This window comes from Mirounga angustirostris, unplaced genomic scaffold (assembly GCF_029215605.1).
Source record: "Mirounga angustirostris isolate CCGP_5_RB_7025 unplaced genomic scaffold, mMirAng1.0.hap1 SCAF_14, whole genome shotgun sequence".
In the NCBI taxonomy this organism is placed as follows: domain Eukaryota; kingdom Metazoa; phylum Chordata; class Mammalia; order Carnivora; family Phocidae; genus Mirounga; species Mirounga angustirostris.
Genome location: NW_026991722.1, coordinates 90,122,590 through 90,137,730, shown reverse-complemented (window position 1 = coordinate 90,137,730; position 15,141 = coordinate 90,122,590). Strand labels below are relative to the sequence as shown.

Below are 15,141 nucleotides of genomic sequence, written 5' to 3'. Positions count from 1 at the left end.
CCCTCCTCCCTCTCATGCTCTCTGTCTCTCATTCTCTCTATCTCAAATAAATAAATAAAATCTTTAAAAATAAATAAATAAAATAAAATAAAATAAAATCATTCAGGAGCCCCTCAATGCCAGTAGCTCATACATCTTTATAGAAGCATATAAACACATGAGTTGATAAGACTACAGTGGTCAGCCAGAACCACTCATTTTCATCAAAATGGCCTTATTCTCATTGGTGACTTAAGAGTAAATGATGTTATAAATTTGAGCTTTGAAAATAGATACTGCTCAAATTTTTTTACAATTAGATTCCATGTAACATTTCTTTTGAAGCAAGTGTTCCTGCTACCTTTTAAAAGTTTGAAAAGCCTCATGTCTAGAGAAACTGATAGTTTACCATCACTATACCCCACATTTTGGAAGTTTCAGGTACTCAGGAAAGATAGTAAAAGCTCTAATGTTGCTTATAGAAGTATACTACACAAATCTGAAGGTATTTGCTGCTGGTGGGTGCTTGATAAATATTTCTGGAAGAGAACTTTTGGTTCTTACATTGTGGGGCGTGACTTGGAATGGGCTGCCGAGAGGACTGTGGTGAAGTTAGAAAGGTGTGATTGAGCTGGGAGAGGGACTCGTCCTTTTTGTGCCAACTGGAATGGCATCCCTCACTAATAGCTTGCTGTCTGCCAAGGGCTGAGGGCTTCACATTGGGTGATCCTATCTCCCTCTCATGGCAGCCCCATGAGATGGGCATCAGGTTTTTCCACTGTGGAGCTAGAGAGCCCGCTTGTCCCTTGTGTGTGACATCCCTTCACACTGAGCATCCTTGTGCTGAGCCAGGGTGGGGATACTAGTGCTAATCTAGAGGGACCCTTGGGGCCCCTGTAAGTTCATGCAATGATCCTGTGGGTTCCCTCCCTACAGAAAGAGTACTTCAAGCAGTATGAAGTGGGACTCCAGAATCTGTGCCATTCCTACCAGAGCCGTGCCGACTCACGGGCCAAGGCCTCCGAGGAGAGCCTGCGCACTTCTGAGAGAAAGCTCCGAGAGACAGAGGAGAAGCTGCAGAAGCTGAGGACCAACATCGTGGCGCTCCTGCAAAAGGTGCAGGAGGTGAGCCAGGCAGCCCTCTCATTGCAGCTGGACCACCTGGTGTCTCAGGGAGGGGGGCCTGGGCACCTCCTGCTCCCTTCTCCCCACTCACAGGAATCTGTGGTTCCAACCCTGGCTGCACAGCATCCTGACCAGGAGGGCTGGAGGTGGTGCGGCTGCCTGGGCCTCATCCCAGCCAGACCCACGGTATCAGATTTTTGCCCTTGTTTAGATCTCTTATTTACAACCTAGTTTGAGAATCCTCCAAGCCATAAAACAGAAAGAAGTTCTTGCTTTTCCAGATGACGCCCAGATTGGGATTGGGTTGCCCAAAAGTGGGGAGTGCCTCTGTAGGGTCTTAGTCCTTCACCCAGGCAGTGAAAACTGTGGACTTGCTCTGTGTCTGTCCTGTGGATACCGGGTGAACCAGATAGGCAAGCTAAGATCCCTACCCTCATGGCCCAACAGTCTGGTGCACAGAATTACTGATGGGGGGAAGTGCTATGAAGTAAATACAAGAGAAGGAAACATGGAGGCCACTTTACTAGGATGTTCTAAGAAGGGGGTATTTGAGCTGAGAGTAGAATCAGTCCTACAAGATTGGATGTGAGTGCTTTGGGCAGAGAGAAGAGTAGGACCTGAGGTCAAAGGCAGGGACTTGTGGGTGATAGAAGAGGCAGGCCTATGTGAGGTGGGCCGTCCCTGGAGGCGTTTGGCACAGTCCTTTTTGCAACCTAAGATACTTACGTGGTTGGTTGTAGGAAGTCCTGGAGTTGGGTGGAAGTTAGAAGCTAGGGCTTGGGTGAGGAGGTTCCCACACTTATCTGGGTGAGAGATTTGGTGGCCTGAATCTTGGATGGTGACTGTGAGAAAGACAGATTTGTAATATTTGGGGGGAAGGAAGGAAATGGGTGATTCTAATGGTTTGTCTTGAGCCCCTGGGTGAAGGAAGGTGGTAGCCTGTACTGAGATGGGCACAACCCGGGGTGGGGTGATGGAGTTGGGCTGTTTTGAATACTGAGTCTGAGAAGTCTGCAACACATCTAAGGCACCGGGAACCTGGGGTAAAGGCAGGGCAGGAGCAAGAAATCTGGGCGTCATCTGTGCACAGAGGATGGGGAGGGGCAGAATGATCAAGATGGGACAGGCCTGACAGCAAGGGTGGAGGAGGGGGTTGGGGATTCTGGGCTCAGGCTCCTTTGCCTGTGAGAAGGATGGGGAGGTGGCCCCCCTCCGCCCACCGCCTTCTGGCTCCTAGCTGATTGCTCCCTTCTATTCCAGGACATAGACATCAACACAGATGATGAGCTGGATGCCTACATCGAGGACCTGATCACCAAGGGGGACTAAGGGGCTCAGAGACAAAGATCAGCTCCTCTGCCCTTCAAGGCAGAGTTCTCGGGGTGGGGGGAGTGTTTTGTTCATGGGTTGGTGGACTTACCTTGATTTGACTCACATGAGACATTTGTGCTTTTGAGGGAAAAATACTCTGATTCTTTGAATCTTCCTCCCTAAGTTTATAAATATTTATTTTTTAAAAGAAAAAAGATGCTGCGCCTGCTATGAGACCATACATTTTTCTTTTGGTGACTCTTGGGCAAAGGACAGAGAACCAGGACGCCAAGCTCCTTCTCTTGGCTCCTGGCTCCTCAAGATATGGTAAACCCAGTGACATCCATAAGTCAGAGAGGCTTCAGGGGCAGGGCTTAGCTCTTCTAGAGGATGAACAGTGTTGATAAGGGAAAGAGCCCTCCAGAGTTGTGCTTCTCCTAGGGGCTCTGATCTGGGGGACCCCTGGGGGCAGTGGATCAGGATAGAGGCTCAGTGCTGAGCAGCTCCCTTCTCAGGTCAGGGACATGAATGCTGGCCCAAGCAGCTGTCAGTCATGCTGTGGCATTGTCCAAACAGCTTGGGGAAGAAAGATCCTCCCATTCAATTCCCCCATCCACCGTTCAAGTTCTCCCTGTGGCAGTGATTTCCTCAGTTAACTATGGATAGTGAGGTTTCCCACCTCAAAAACTTGAGTCCAGATTGAGTAGTAGATCTGACTCTAGTGGAGTACACACTGAATGAATGTTTGAATTCCAAAGGATTCTTTTTGAGAAAGCTCCTTATGACAGAGCCCCTGGTGCTGATCTGGTGATGACCTCTGCCTGTGGGTTTGGCAGGGTCTGGAGGGAGCACACTGCCTCAGATGGTGCTGGCTGATCTGGAGAGCCTGCTGCTGCTGTTTTTACTGTTTCCCCTCTGCCTGGCCTCACCGGTCCCTGCTCTAGGCCAGATAGGAGAGGGGGTCACTGAGCCACACGGACTCCAGAGGCAGCTTTGTAGGAAGCACACCATGCCTTCCCTCCCATCTAATCACAGCCTCACGCAGCTGTGTCCTTCAAGTGACTTCTCAGGGTCAAAGACAAAGGCAAGAGTTGCTGTTTCTCTTTAGTGGTCATTGGAAAAATTCTGGTTTGATTTCCCCCAACTCTCTTCTCTCTCCTCTATAGTTGGGGACTTTGGGTTTTCTAGAGGCACAAGAACTATGGCCTGGTACCACTGGTCTGTGATTCAAACCTTTCTGGGTGTGTTTCTGGCATCTACCCACTCCAGGTCAACAGTGGCCCACATGCCACTCTGTGGCCTCTGCAGAAGACTGGGAGGCACTGGTGAGGGAAGTCTTTACCCACTTCTGCACGTGTCCAGAAGCACCTGCAATTTGTGGGTTTGGGGCTTCCCCAAACCACATCCCTGTGGCAGGGTTATTTGGGGAAATACCACTCAGAACCTGGTCTCTTCCTCTGGAAGATTCTCTGAGCCTAGGGGTTTCTTGAGCTGGTGATTCCTCTCCTGTCCACCTCGCTCTCTTCATCCCAGGCAGCATGTGGTTCATTTTTGTCTCCAAACCTACTGTTTTAATCTAAAGGAAGTTGGTTCTGCATTTTTACCAGAGGGTAATACCCAAGTTTTTTATTTACATACCTGTAATCAAAATGCAATACTATAAAACTTTTACTGGTGAGACTCCTGAATTCAGTCTGTTTTCTTCTGTTAGTAAAATCTAGCACTTCCTACTTCATTCTTTCTACCACTATGGTTTTAAACTGTCTTCAGATTATTCCTCATCACCATCTTTTTCTATATTCACCTTCCTTAACACGCACAGAAACAGAAATGCTGAACTTCTTAAAACATTTTAGCTTGAACTCCATGTGCCCACTTTGCTGTTTAAATCCAATCACAGCTGTACTGAATGTAGCCTGTTGCCCAGACGGAGCTCCTGCCATTCTGGGTGGGAAGATAAAGTGCAGGGTTCCTCCCCTTTCCATGTGATGGGAACTGCTTGGAACTTTCTGAAGACTTGGGAGGAGGGAGTGGTCTGGCTGGTTTGTGGCCTGAGGGTCCATAGCATAATGGCTGCAAAAAGGTGAATGAGTACAGCATTGCTTGTTTTTTTTTTTTTTTAAAGATTTTATTTATTTATTTGAGAGAGAGAATGAGATAGATAGAGCATGAGAGGGGGAGGGGCAGAGGGAGAGGGGGAGGGGCAGAGGGAGAAGCAGACTCCCCGCTGAGCAGGGAGCCCGACGCCGGACTTGATCCCGGGACTCCGGGATTATGACCTGAGCCGAAGGCAGTCGCTTAACCAACTGAGCCACCCAGGCGCCCTGGCGTTGCTTGTTTTTAAGGAATGAGAGCAATGGGGACTTTTAGTTTTTAAGTGACACATGCATAACAGTAAAAATTCAAACAGTACAAAAGGCTGGAAGGCCTGAAAAACAAGACTCCCTTTCACCCTTGATCCCTGTTTTTCCTTGAAAAGAATATCCATGCTAAGCACACATCTGTTCTGTTTCTGCCTGTTTCCCACTCAGTGTATCTTGGAACCTGTTTCAGAATAGCCCATATGGGTCTACTTTTTTCTTCTGCACAACCTCATAGCATTTCATTGTCTTGGATGTACTGATGTTTAAGAGTCTCCTACTTAACAAACATTTGGGTTAACATTTATGAAAAAATGCTATGATGAGTGTGTGTATTATTATCTCAGATCTATATGTATGTATGGGAAATTCCAAAGAGAAACGGCTGTGTCAAATGGTAGATACTAATATTAAAAATACTAAGATACAGTCCAGAAAAGACCTCCAACTTTAACTCCTACCAGCAGTGTATTCTGCCCCCGCCCCCACCACACTTGTCAGTATGCAGTCTCTTCCATCCTGTGTACTAATCTGAAAGGAGAAAAGTGATATATTTTTGAGTTGGTTTGAACTACGATTGAGCACCTTCATTGGCCAGTCGTGTCTCTGATGCAGTCTGTAGTTCTGAATCTGGATTAGGGACTTCTGTACAAAAGTGTTTACAAAAAAAGAAGATGATAACCAAGGGGTGAAGTCCTCAGGAAAATGTTCACCTTGTACGACCCTTTCAGGCCCCAAGTGTCCCATGGACAAAGGTTTAACGTGTTTGTTTACTCAAGGAAGGCATGGGTTAATAGTTGAGAAAAACTTTCCTGGTTCCTCCTCTATCTGAGTGACACTACTTTTTGGCTGCTCTTATTGGGTCCAGTTCCCCATATCTACATAACTGCCTTTCAGACCTGTGGTTCAAGCAGTGGTAGCCAAGAGTTCTTAGCTCTAAGGACCAGTAAGTGATAAAGCTCAAATTTCTTTGCCATTTACGTAGAATACAGGGCTTGACTGGAGTGGGCAGTGTCTCCTGGTTACTTGTCCCTGTCGGAAGATTGTTCTAGCTGGGCCAGGCTATAAGGGACCTATGGTCACTAAGGTGCTTGAAACATCCTCAGAATTCCACTAGAGGGTCTGGCCTTTGTTGGAGATGGCACCGCTGAGGCTTCCTTTTGACCTCATTGCTTTTGGTTCCCTGAACAGGTAAATGGCCAGCTTGGCCAAGGGAGGCAGAGCTCCAAGGGAACACGCTTTCTCTGCTGCCCTGTTTGAGGCCTCAGACCGTTCTGTTCTCAGCACTAATGGGGTCACCCTTCATAGTGAGCAAGACAAAGACTGGACAGAGGAAGGCCCTGGCAAGGAACATCTCACTCTGCAACGAGCCAAAATACTGACCAGTATCTCCCCCCCCACCCCGCGGTCTTCTAACTAGGGCTCCTGGTGGGTCCTGTAGAATTTTCCTTCTAGCTCACAAGGCCTCAGACAAATCATTGCCCATCCTGGCTTATTTAAGCCACGAGGCTAGTTCTCCACCTTAAATTTACTCAGAGGCCCATATAGATAGCCACTAATCTAGGGCTGGTCTGAAGCTGGAATGGAGGTCCAAAGCCCTTGTGGCCCTGACCCTGAAGTTTTGTGTCCAAGATTCACTGGTCCCTGCGAGCTACCTGTAGGCATTTCACTGCTTACTCAGTGGCCCTCCGGGGGTGTTACCCCATAGCCATCCTCATGGCTGCCTAACCATTTGGCCTGTTTCAAAAGTATCCCTTAAGGGTAGGGAGGGGCGGGGCTTCCATCCAGCCTCCTTCGGGGCTGCCCTGTAGGTTGCCTAAGGTATATTCAGGCATTCCCAGCAGTTGGCGGCCAAGGCCTAGAGAGTGGGGGAGCTCATACCGCAGGGGCACACTTAGACCACTGAGAGAAGGATCTGATGGACATGGACATATCTTTTCCCCCTTTCTCCTCTGGACTTGGCAGAGGTGCTTCCATGGGATTCGCTGGGGCCACTTCCTGCTCGAGCAACCGCCGGTTGTTTGGGAAGCCGTGGCCAGCTCTAATTCACCACTTTGAATTTACTGTCCCTCCCTTTACACTTTTCCTCTAACGAAGCTCTGGGCTCTCACTGCCCTCCCTAATGCCACCTTTTAGGCCAATCTGTCACCGGGTGTGGGGCGCTGCGGTAGGAGGAGAACTATTAGAAGGGAAAGAGTTCTGAGTTCTTGCTCTAAACCATCTATCACAATACGACATGGGCTGGAGAACTGGCTGCAAATTCTTACCTGGCCCAGAAGACGCGGCCAGGATCCAGCTGCAGTCCCATCCCGGCGCCGGCCTTCCAGCCCGCCAACCGTTGCGGGTCGGCCGAGCGCGTCCCTTACGCCAGTTCTCCAGACCCTCGAGGCGGGAACGTAACAGCACCTGCGCGATGCTGCTGCCCGGCACGCACGTGTGCGGCTGCGCCATGCGCATGCGTCTGGGAACAGGACAAGCCCGCCAATGGGGCGGTGGGGCAGGGGAGCAGGCTAGTGGGGAGGAAGCCGCGTGAGGAAACTAAGGTGCGCGAGGCCTGCTGGCTGCAGGGTCGGGATGTGGAGACCTGGCAGCACCGCCACACCCGGCCAGACTGGGGGCAAGCTGGGGGGCGGCAGCCCCAGGGTCTTCACATCCTAGGGCGAGCGAAAGGCCTTGGGGATCCAATGGCCTGCCCACACCCCAAGCAGAAAAGTGGGTGGGGTTTTTTGTTGGTTTTTTTGTTTTGTTTTTTTTTCTTCTGGCGTCTGCGTATTAAGCCCGAGTTGTTTTTCAACTTTTTTTTGGCCACTACAGAAAGCATTTTGTATAGATGACTTTGCGGTGTGGTGCTTTTATATCTGCAAGATAAAGGACCTGGAAAGGAAGCTGCATGTTTTATGTCGTAAAATAGCCATCTCCAGGTAATTTTCCTCGAAGGTCTGGCCTGCTTGCCAGCCTGTCAGCCTCTCCCAGGACTGAGGCATCTTGTGTCTCACAACCTTGGCCCATTTTCTACTGGTTTGTCCTTAGCTTGGTGTATGGTGTTACTTGAAAGGTAAACACTTAGGATTTGGGGATTCTTATCATGCTTAGGAAAACCTCTCCCTTCCTCTTCATTGCCTTCCCCCCAAATTCTCTTATGTTTTGTTGAAATATTAAAAAAAAAAAAAAAAGTGTCCACTCCCTGTGGAATTTTAGCTTAAGCAGTAAGGCAAGAGTCAAGCTTTGATTCTTCTTTCAGATGGGAATTCACTGTTTGCCCCATTTATTAAGTGAACAACCTTGGTCATTATATTCCATTCTATTTGGTGGCTCCTTGGACGTGTCAGTGAAGACGTCCTGTTATTGGTTGGACAGGTGATTCTGATGTGAGGAGTGGGGTCCCAGCTGAAACTAGAATTTTGGGCATCAGGAGCATCTAGATGGATCAATCTCCCTCACTGTTTCTTTCTTTCTTTTTAAAAATATTTTTCCAGGCTATTCTTAGAACTTATTGTTAAGTGAAATTTATTTTTTTAAGATTTTATTTTTATTTATTTGAGAGGGATAGAGAGTCGGAAGGAGGGGCAGAGCAGGAAGGAGAAGCAGACTCCCCACTGAGCAGGGAGCCCAGCGTGGGACTCCATCCCAGGACCCTGAGATCATGACCTGAGCAGAAGGCAGACGCTTGACCAACTGAACTGCCCAAGCGCCCCTGTTAAGTGAAATTTAAGATCATGTTACCCAGTTTTTCCCCATCCTTGCCAAATAAAAAAGTTCCATTGTGATTTAAATTATAATTGCATTTAACTTAGATGTAAATTATGGGAGGTTGACATTTTTATGACCTTAAATCTCCCCAGAGGATACAAAGTGGTTTTTCATTTGTTTGACTCCTTTTAGTCCTACAATAAGATTTTATAATTTCTATAACTCTCTCATTTTTTTCTGTTACGGTTTTTGTCAGTATTGTGAATGGGATATTTTTTCCATCTCTGTTCCTGATTATTAATACAGAGAAAAGCAAACAATTTATTTTCTATGTTATGAACTCTGGTAGTTTTAAAAATAAACTTATTTTTTTTCATAGATGCAAGCCTTAAATTTGCCAGTACACCAATTTAATTGCCATTTTATTTTTTAAAAATATTTTAATGCCTTTTTTTTTTTTTAAAGAGAGTGCAAGTGGGGTGGGGCAGAGGGAGGAGAGAAAGAATCTTAAGCAGGCTCCACGTGGAGCCCATGGCAGGACTCCATCTCACACCCTGAGATCATGACCTGAGCCAAAATCAGGAGTCTGAAGCTTAACTGACAGAGCCACCCAGGGGCCCTGCTATTTTGCTTTAGCTAGAAACGGTGCAACAATGTTGAATAATTATATGGATCTTGTTTCTGATGGGTTGGAAATCCACATGTTAGAGTTGAGCAGAATATTGGCTGTGGTTTTGGTGAGTGATCTTTAAAGTGTGGAAAGAGTTTCCATCTTGTTTAAACTGCCAGTGTTACCTGAGTGGAGCACCAGGGGGCACTAGTTACACAGACTGAAATGTGCGTTGGGGAGCACACAATTATCAGGGACACAACCCTGACTGTCAAATCATATGGGTATTTTTTCCTTTAAGTTGCTGTTTTAACAATTATTTTTATTAGACATTGTGTCGCTACAAAAGAATACTGTATTTATAAAATATTTATATGGTAAGAATAAGCAATGTACATTTATCATCTTGTTTTTTAAAAAAGCATTTTTCTTACCTTATAAATCTGTGTGCCTTTCCTGGGTCCTCTCCCGTTTCCTCCTTGCCCAACAGTAACCACCATCCTGAATTTGATGTGCATATTTGTTCTTGCTCTTTTAAAACCTTTTACCTTCCTAAATAATTGTTTTGTTTTGCCTGTTTTTGGACTTTAGACATAACATTTACTGTTTGCAACGTGCTATTTTCTTTTCAATATTGTGTTCCAGAAATCCATCCATGTTGTTAGATGTAGCTGTAATTTATTAATCTTCACTACCATATACTATTCTATCATTGTTGAATATCATACAGTAATGAAAAATGAATCACACCTACAATGGAACATATCAATTTTTATCCATATCTCTGTGACTGGCATTTGGGTTGTTTCTAGTTTTTTTGCTATTACAATACAGCTGTGGACATTCTTGTTTATGTATGCATGCATCATCTTTGGAGTAGACTTGTTGAATCATATAGGTCATACCCCTTTCAACCTTACTAGGTAACGTCAGATTATTTTCAGAAGCACTTGTATATGTTTACATGCTCACTGGCACTAAATTCTTCATTTCTCTACTTCCTCACCTACACTTGATATTTTTAGACTTGAATTTTTTTGCCAGTCTGATGGGTGTATAGCGGTAGGTCATTGCGGTTTGTTTATTTATTTTTGTCATTGTGGTTTAATTTGCATTTTCCTGATTTCTCATGTGGTTGAGCACCTTTTCTTGTCTATTGACCATTTGGATTTCTTCTTTGATAAGGTGTTTGTTCAAGACTTTTGACCATTTTTTCTGTTCTTTTGTTTTCTTTTTATTGATTTGTATTTTTGTATATTCTGGATACAAGTTCTTTGTTAAGTTATCTGTGTTGCAGATTTCTTCTACTTTTTGGCATCTTTTTAAAAAACTTTTTTATAGAGTCTTGATGAGTAGAAGTTCTTAATTTTAGTGTAGACTAATTTACCAATATTTTTTATTGTTTGCATTTCTTGTAGCTTGTTTCAAGAAATTCTTCCCTGTCATGAAGTCATGAAGATACTATTTTATATTATCTTATAGAGCTTTTGTAGTTTTGTCTTTCACATATAAATCTTTAATCCACCTGGAATTGACTTTTGTGTATGGTATGAGGTAGAGCTTCAATTCCTTACTTCTTTCTGATTGTCCCCACATCCTTTAATGAAAAGTCTTACCTTTCTCCATTAATTTGCAATGCTACCTCTCTTTTATATCAAGTGTTCCTATATGTGTAAATCTTTTTCTGAATTTTTATTTAGTTACATTTGGCTGTTGTCTCTGTATGCAGTACCACACTGATTAAATTATTATCATTTTACAGTAAGTTTTTATATCTAGTAGAGGAAATTTAACCACTTTTTATGCTTCAAGAGTGTCTTGACTATTTTTGGTCCTTTGCATTTCCATATAAAGTTTAGAATCATTTACTCAAGCTCCAAGAGAAAACCTGAAGGGGTTTCATTGGAATTGATTCTATGTCATCAGTTTGAGAAAAACTGATATTTATAAGTCTTCCTAACCATGAAGATAGTAAAACTGCCCATTAATTTAGATCTTTCTTTAGTGTCTCTCAAGAAAGTATTATAATTTTCCTTTTGGAGGTCTTATATTTTCTTTTTTTAAAAGATTTTATTTATTTATTTGACAGAGAGAGAGCACAAGCAGGGGGAGTGGCAGGCAGAGGGAGAGGGAGAAGCAGGCTCCCCAGCTGAGCAGGGAGCCTGATGCAGGGCTTGATCCCAGGACACTGGGATCATGACCTGAGCTGAAGGCAGACGCTTAGCTGACTGAGCTACCCAGGCACCCCAGAGGTCTTCTATTTTCTTGATTAGATGTAGCCTAGGTACCTGATGGTTTTTGATGCTATTGTAAATGATACTTTTAAAACTTCATTTTCTGACAGTTTGTTGCTAATATATAAAAATGTAATTGATTTTCATGTTATTCTAATTTATCTTTTGATTCTTTTGAGTTTGCTATTACATATCTGTGAGGAATGATAATTTTGCCAATTCTCATGCTTCATGTATTTTTCTTGCCCTGTTGCATTGGCTAGGGCTGCCAGTACAATGTTGAGTATAAAGGGAAAAGCAGGGTTTTTTTTGTTTCTTTTTTTTTTTAAAGATTTTATTTATTTATTTGACAGAGAGAGACACAGCGAGAGAGGGAACACAAGCAGGGGGAGTGGGAGAGGGAGAAGCAGGCTTCCTGCCAAGCAGAGAGCCCTATCCGGGGCTCGATCCCAGGACCCTGGGATCATGACCTGAGCCGACGGCAGACACTAAGGACTGAGCCACCCAGGCGCCCCTATTTTTTTGTTTCTTATCTCATTGACAAAGCTTTCTTCTTCTCCTCCCCTTCCTTCCTTTCTTTTTTCTTTCTTCCTTCCTTTTCTTCTTTTCCTTCCTTCCTCCCTCCTCCTCCTCCTCCTTCTTCTTCCTTCTTCCTTCTTCTTCTTCTTCTTCTTCTTCTTCACCATTCAACATATTAAGGAAGATTCCATTCCTATTTTAAAGCATTTTTTCCTTTTAAATATTATGGGTGCATGTTGAATTCTATCTGAAGTGTTTTCTGCATCCATCAAGATGACCATATAGTGTTATTTTTTAAAATTTATTTTATTTTTATTATTAACATATAATGTATTATTTGTTTCAGGGGTAGAGGTCTGTGATTCATCAGTGTTACACAATACACAGCACTCACCACAATACATACCCTCCCCAATGTCCATCACCCAGCCACCCCATCCCTCCCACCCCCCCACGACTCCAGCAACCCTCAGTTTGTTTCCTGAGATTAAGAGTCTCTTATGGTTTGTCTCCCTCTCTGGTTCTTCTTGTTTCATTTTTTCCTCTTCCCCTATGATCCTCTGCCTTGTTTCTCAAATTCCACATATCAGTGAGGTAATCTGATAATTGTCTTTCTCTGATTGACTTATTTCACGTAGCATAATACCCTCTAGTTCCAACCATGTCATTGCAAATGGCAAGATTTCAATTTTTGATGGCTGCATAATATTCCATTGTATATATATACCACATCTTTTTTTTTTTTTTTAAAGATTTTATTTATTTATTTTAGACAGAGAGAATGAGAGACAGAGAGCATGAGAGGGAGGAGGGTCAGAGGGAGAAGCAGACTCCCTGCCAAACAGGGAGCCCGATGCGGGACTTGATCCCGGGACTCCAGGATCATGACCTGAGCCGAAGGCAGTCGCTTAACCAACTGAGCCACCCAGGCGCCCTATACCACATCTTCTTTATCCATTCATCTGTCTGTGGACATCTGGGCTCTTTCCGTAGTTTGGCTATTGTGCACATTGCTGCTATAAACATTGGGGTGCAGGTGCCCCTTCCGATTACTACATTTGTATCTTTGGGGTAAATACCCAGTAGTGCAATTGCTGGTTCATAGGGTAGCTCTGTTTTCAACTTTTTGAGGAACCTCCATACTGTTTTCCAGAGTGGCCGCACCAGCTTGCATTCCCACCAACAGTGTAGGAGGGTTCCCCTTTCTCTGCATCCTCACCAACATCTGTCATTTCCTGACTTGTTAATTTTAGCCATTTTGACTGGTGTGAGGTGGTATCTCATTGTGGTTTTGATTTGTATTTCCCTGATGCTGAGTGATGTTGAGCACTTTTTCATATGTCTGTTGGCCATTTGGATGTCTTCTTTGCAGAAATGTCTGTTCATGTCTTCTGCCCATTTCTTGATTGGAAATGTTCCTTGGGTGTTGAATTTGGTAAGTTCTTTATAGATTTTGGATACTAGCCCTTTATCTGGTATGTCATTTGCAAATATCTTCTCCCATTCTGTTGGTTGTCTTTGGTTTTGTTGACTGTTTCCTTTGCTGTGCAAAAGCTTTTTATCTTGATGAAGTCCCAATAGATCATTTTTGCCCTTGCTTCCCTTGCCTTTGGCGATGTCTAGGAAGAAGTTGCTGCAGCCGAAGTCGAAGAGGTTGCTGCCTGTGTTTTCCTCGAGGGTTTTGATGGATTCCTGTCTCACATTTAGGTCTTTCATCCATTTTGAGTCTATTTTTGTGTATGGTGTAAGGAAATGGTCCAGTTTCATTCTTCTGCATGTGGCTGTCCAATTTTCCTTGTAGTGTTCTTTATTTTGTTAATGTGGTGAATTACACTCATTAGTTTTTCCTAGGGTAAACTACCCTTGCATTTCTGGAATAATGATTATAAGTTTTCTATATTTCTAGACTTGTTAATATTTGTTTTGAGTTATACCATCACTAGTGTGTAATTTTCCTCTCTTCTACTGTCCTTATTAGGTTTTGGTGACCAGATTATACTAGCCTCAAGAAATGAGTTGGGGATTATTTCTTCTACTCTTGGGATAGTTTCTGTAAGGCTGATTATTCCTTGGTCAGCTGTGTCTGGAGTTTTGTATGTATATGTGTCAGGGGAGTTTTTATTTAAAAAAATTTTTAATTATTTAAGAGAGAGAGAGCATGAGCACAAGCAGGGGGAGGGGCAGAAGGAGAAGCAGACTCGAGCCTGATGTGGGACTTGATCCCAGGATGTTGGGATCATGACCTGAGCCAAAGGCAGACACTTAACTGACTGAGCCACCCAGGCACCCTTGCGGGGAGTTTTTAAACTGATTTTTAAAGATGGTTATACTACTACTCAGGATTTTCTAATTTTTGAGTCAGTTTTAAGTTATATTTTTCTAGAACTTTATCTGTTTTTAAAGTTATTGTTACAAAGTTGTTCATAATATCCTTATTTGACAATATCTGTAGCATTTATATTTATGTCTTCTTTTTATTTCAAATAGTGTTTTTTAGGTTCATCCATTTCCTCTCTCCTTCCTTCCCTTTCTCTGTCTTCCTTATCAGTGTTGACAATTTTAGTTTTTCAAAGAATCAACCTTAGCTTTTATCATCCTCTCTATTGTGTTTGTTTTCTCTTTGATTAATTTCTGATCTTGATTTCCTTTGAGTTTGTCTTAGTGTTCATTTTCTTACTCTAACTGGATGGTTAGCTCATTATTTTTTAGTCTTTCTTCTTTTACAACATGAGCTTTCAATGCTATAAGTTTTTCTGTAAATACTGCTTTACCTTTGTCCTATAAGTTTTGATATTTAGCATTTTAATTTTTAACTATAATTCTGTTGTTTTCTTCTCTGATCCATTAGTTATTTAAAAGAGTTTCTTAATGTTCAAGAGTGGATTTTTTTTCTAATTGCCTTTTTGTTACTGATTTTGAACTGTCTTCATTTTATTTTATTTTATTTTATTTTATTTTATTTTATTGATAGAGACACAGCAAGAGAGGGAACACAAGCAGGGGGAGTGGGAGAGAGAGAAGCAGGCTTCCTGCCGAGCAGGGAGCCCGATGTGGGGCTCTATCCCAGGACCCCAGGATCATGACCTAAGCCGAAGGCAGACGTTTAACGACTGAGCCATCCAGGCGCCCCAAACTGTCTTCATTTTAGTCTGAGAATGTGGTCTGTGTATTAGTTTTTTGAAATTTGCTGAGGCGTTATGACTGGCCCAAATATGTGGTTAATATTCAAAATGTTCCATGTACATTTCAAAAATATATATTCTGCAGTTGTGTGTACATTACATCGTTTGTTGATTGTATTGTTGGAAACCTT

At 43.4% G+C, this 15,141-nt stretch overlaps 1 protein-coding gene across 4 annotated transcripts in view; it reads left to right on the top strand.

The window, feature by feature from the left end:
- Window positions 1-12,519, top strand: part of MORC2 (MORC family CW-type zinc finger 2) — a 50,421-nt gene extending 37,902 nt beyond the window's left edge. Inside the window, exons 25-27 of one of the 4 annotated variants that reach the window (XM_064578680.1) lie at window positions 916-1,095; window positions 1,228-1,290; window positions 2,365-12,519. In XM_064578680.1, the coding sequence (XP_064434750.1) occupies window positions 916-1,095; window positions 1,228-1,290; window positions 2,365-2,433 (312 nt within the window). In that variant the 3' untranslated portion in view covers window positions 2,434-12,519. Of the gene's footprint in view, window positions 1-915; window positions 1,105-1,197; window positions 1,291-2,364 lie in introns of all 4 variants that reach the window. The other 3 variants (XM_045887307.3, XM_045887310.3, XM_045887309.3) reach the window with 3 other exon arrangements.
- Window positions 12,520-15,141: the final 2,622 nt, after the last annotated feature.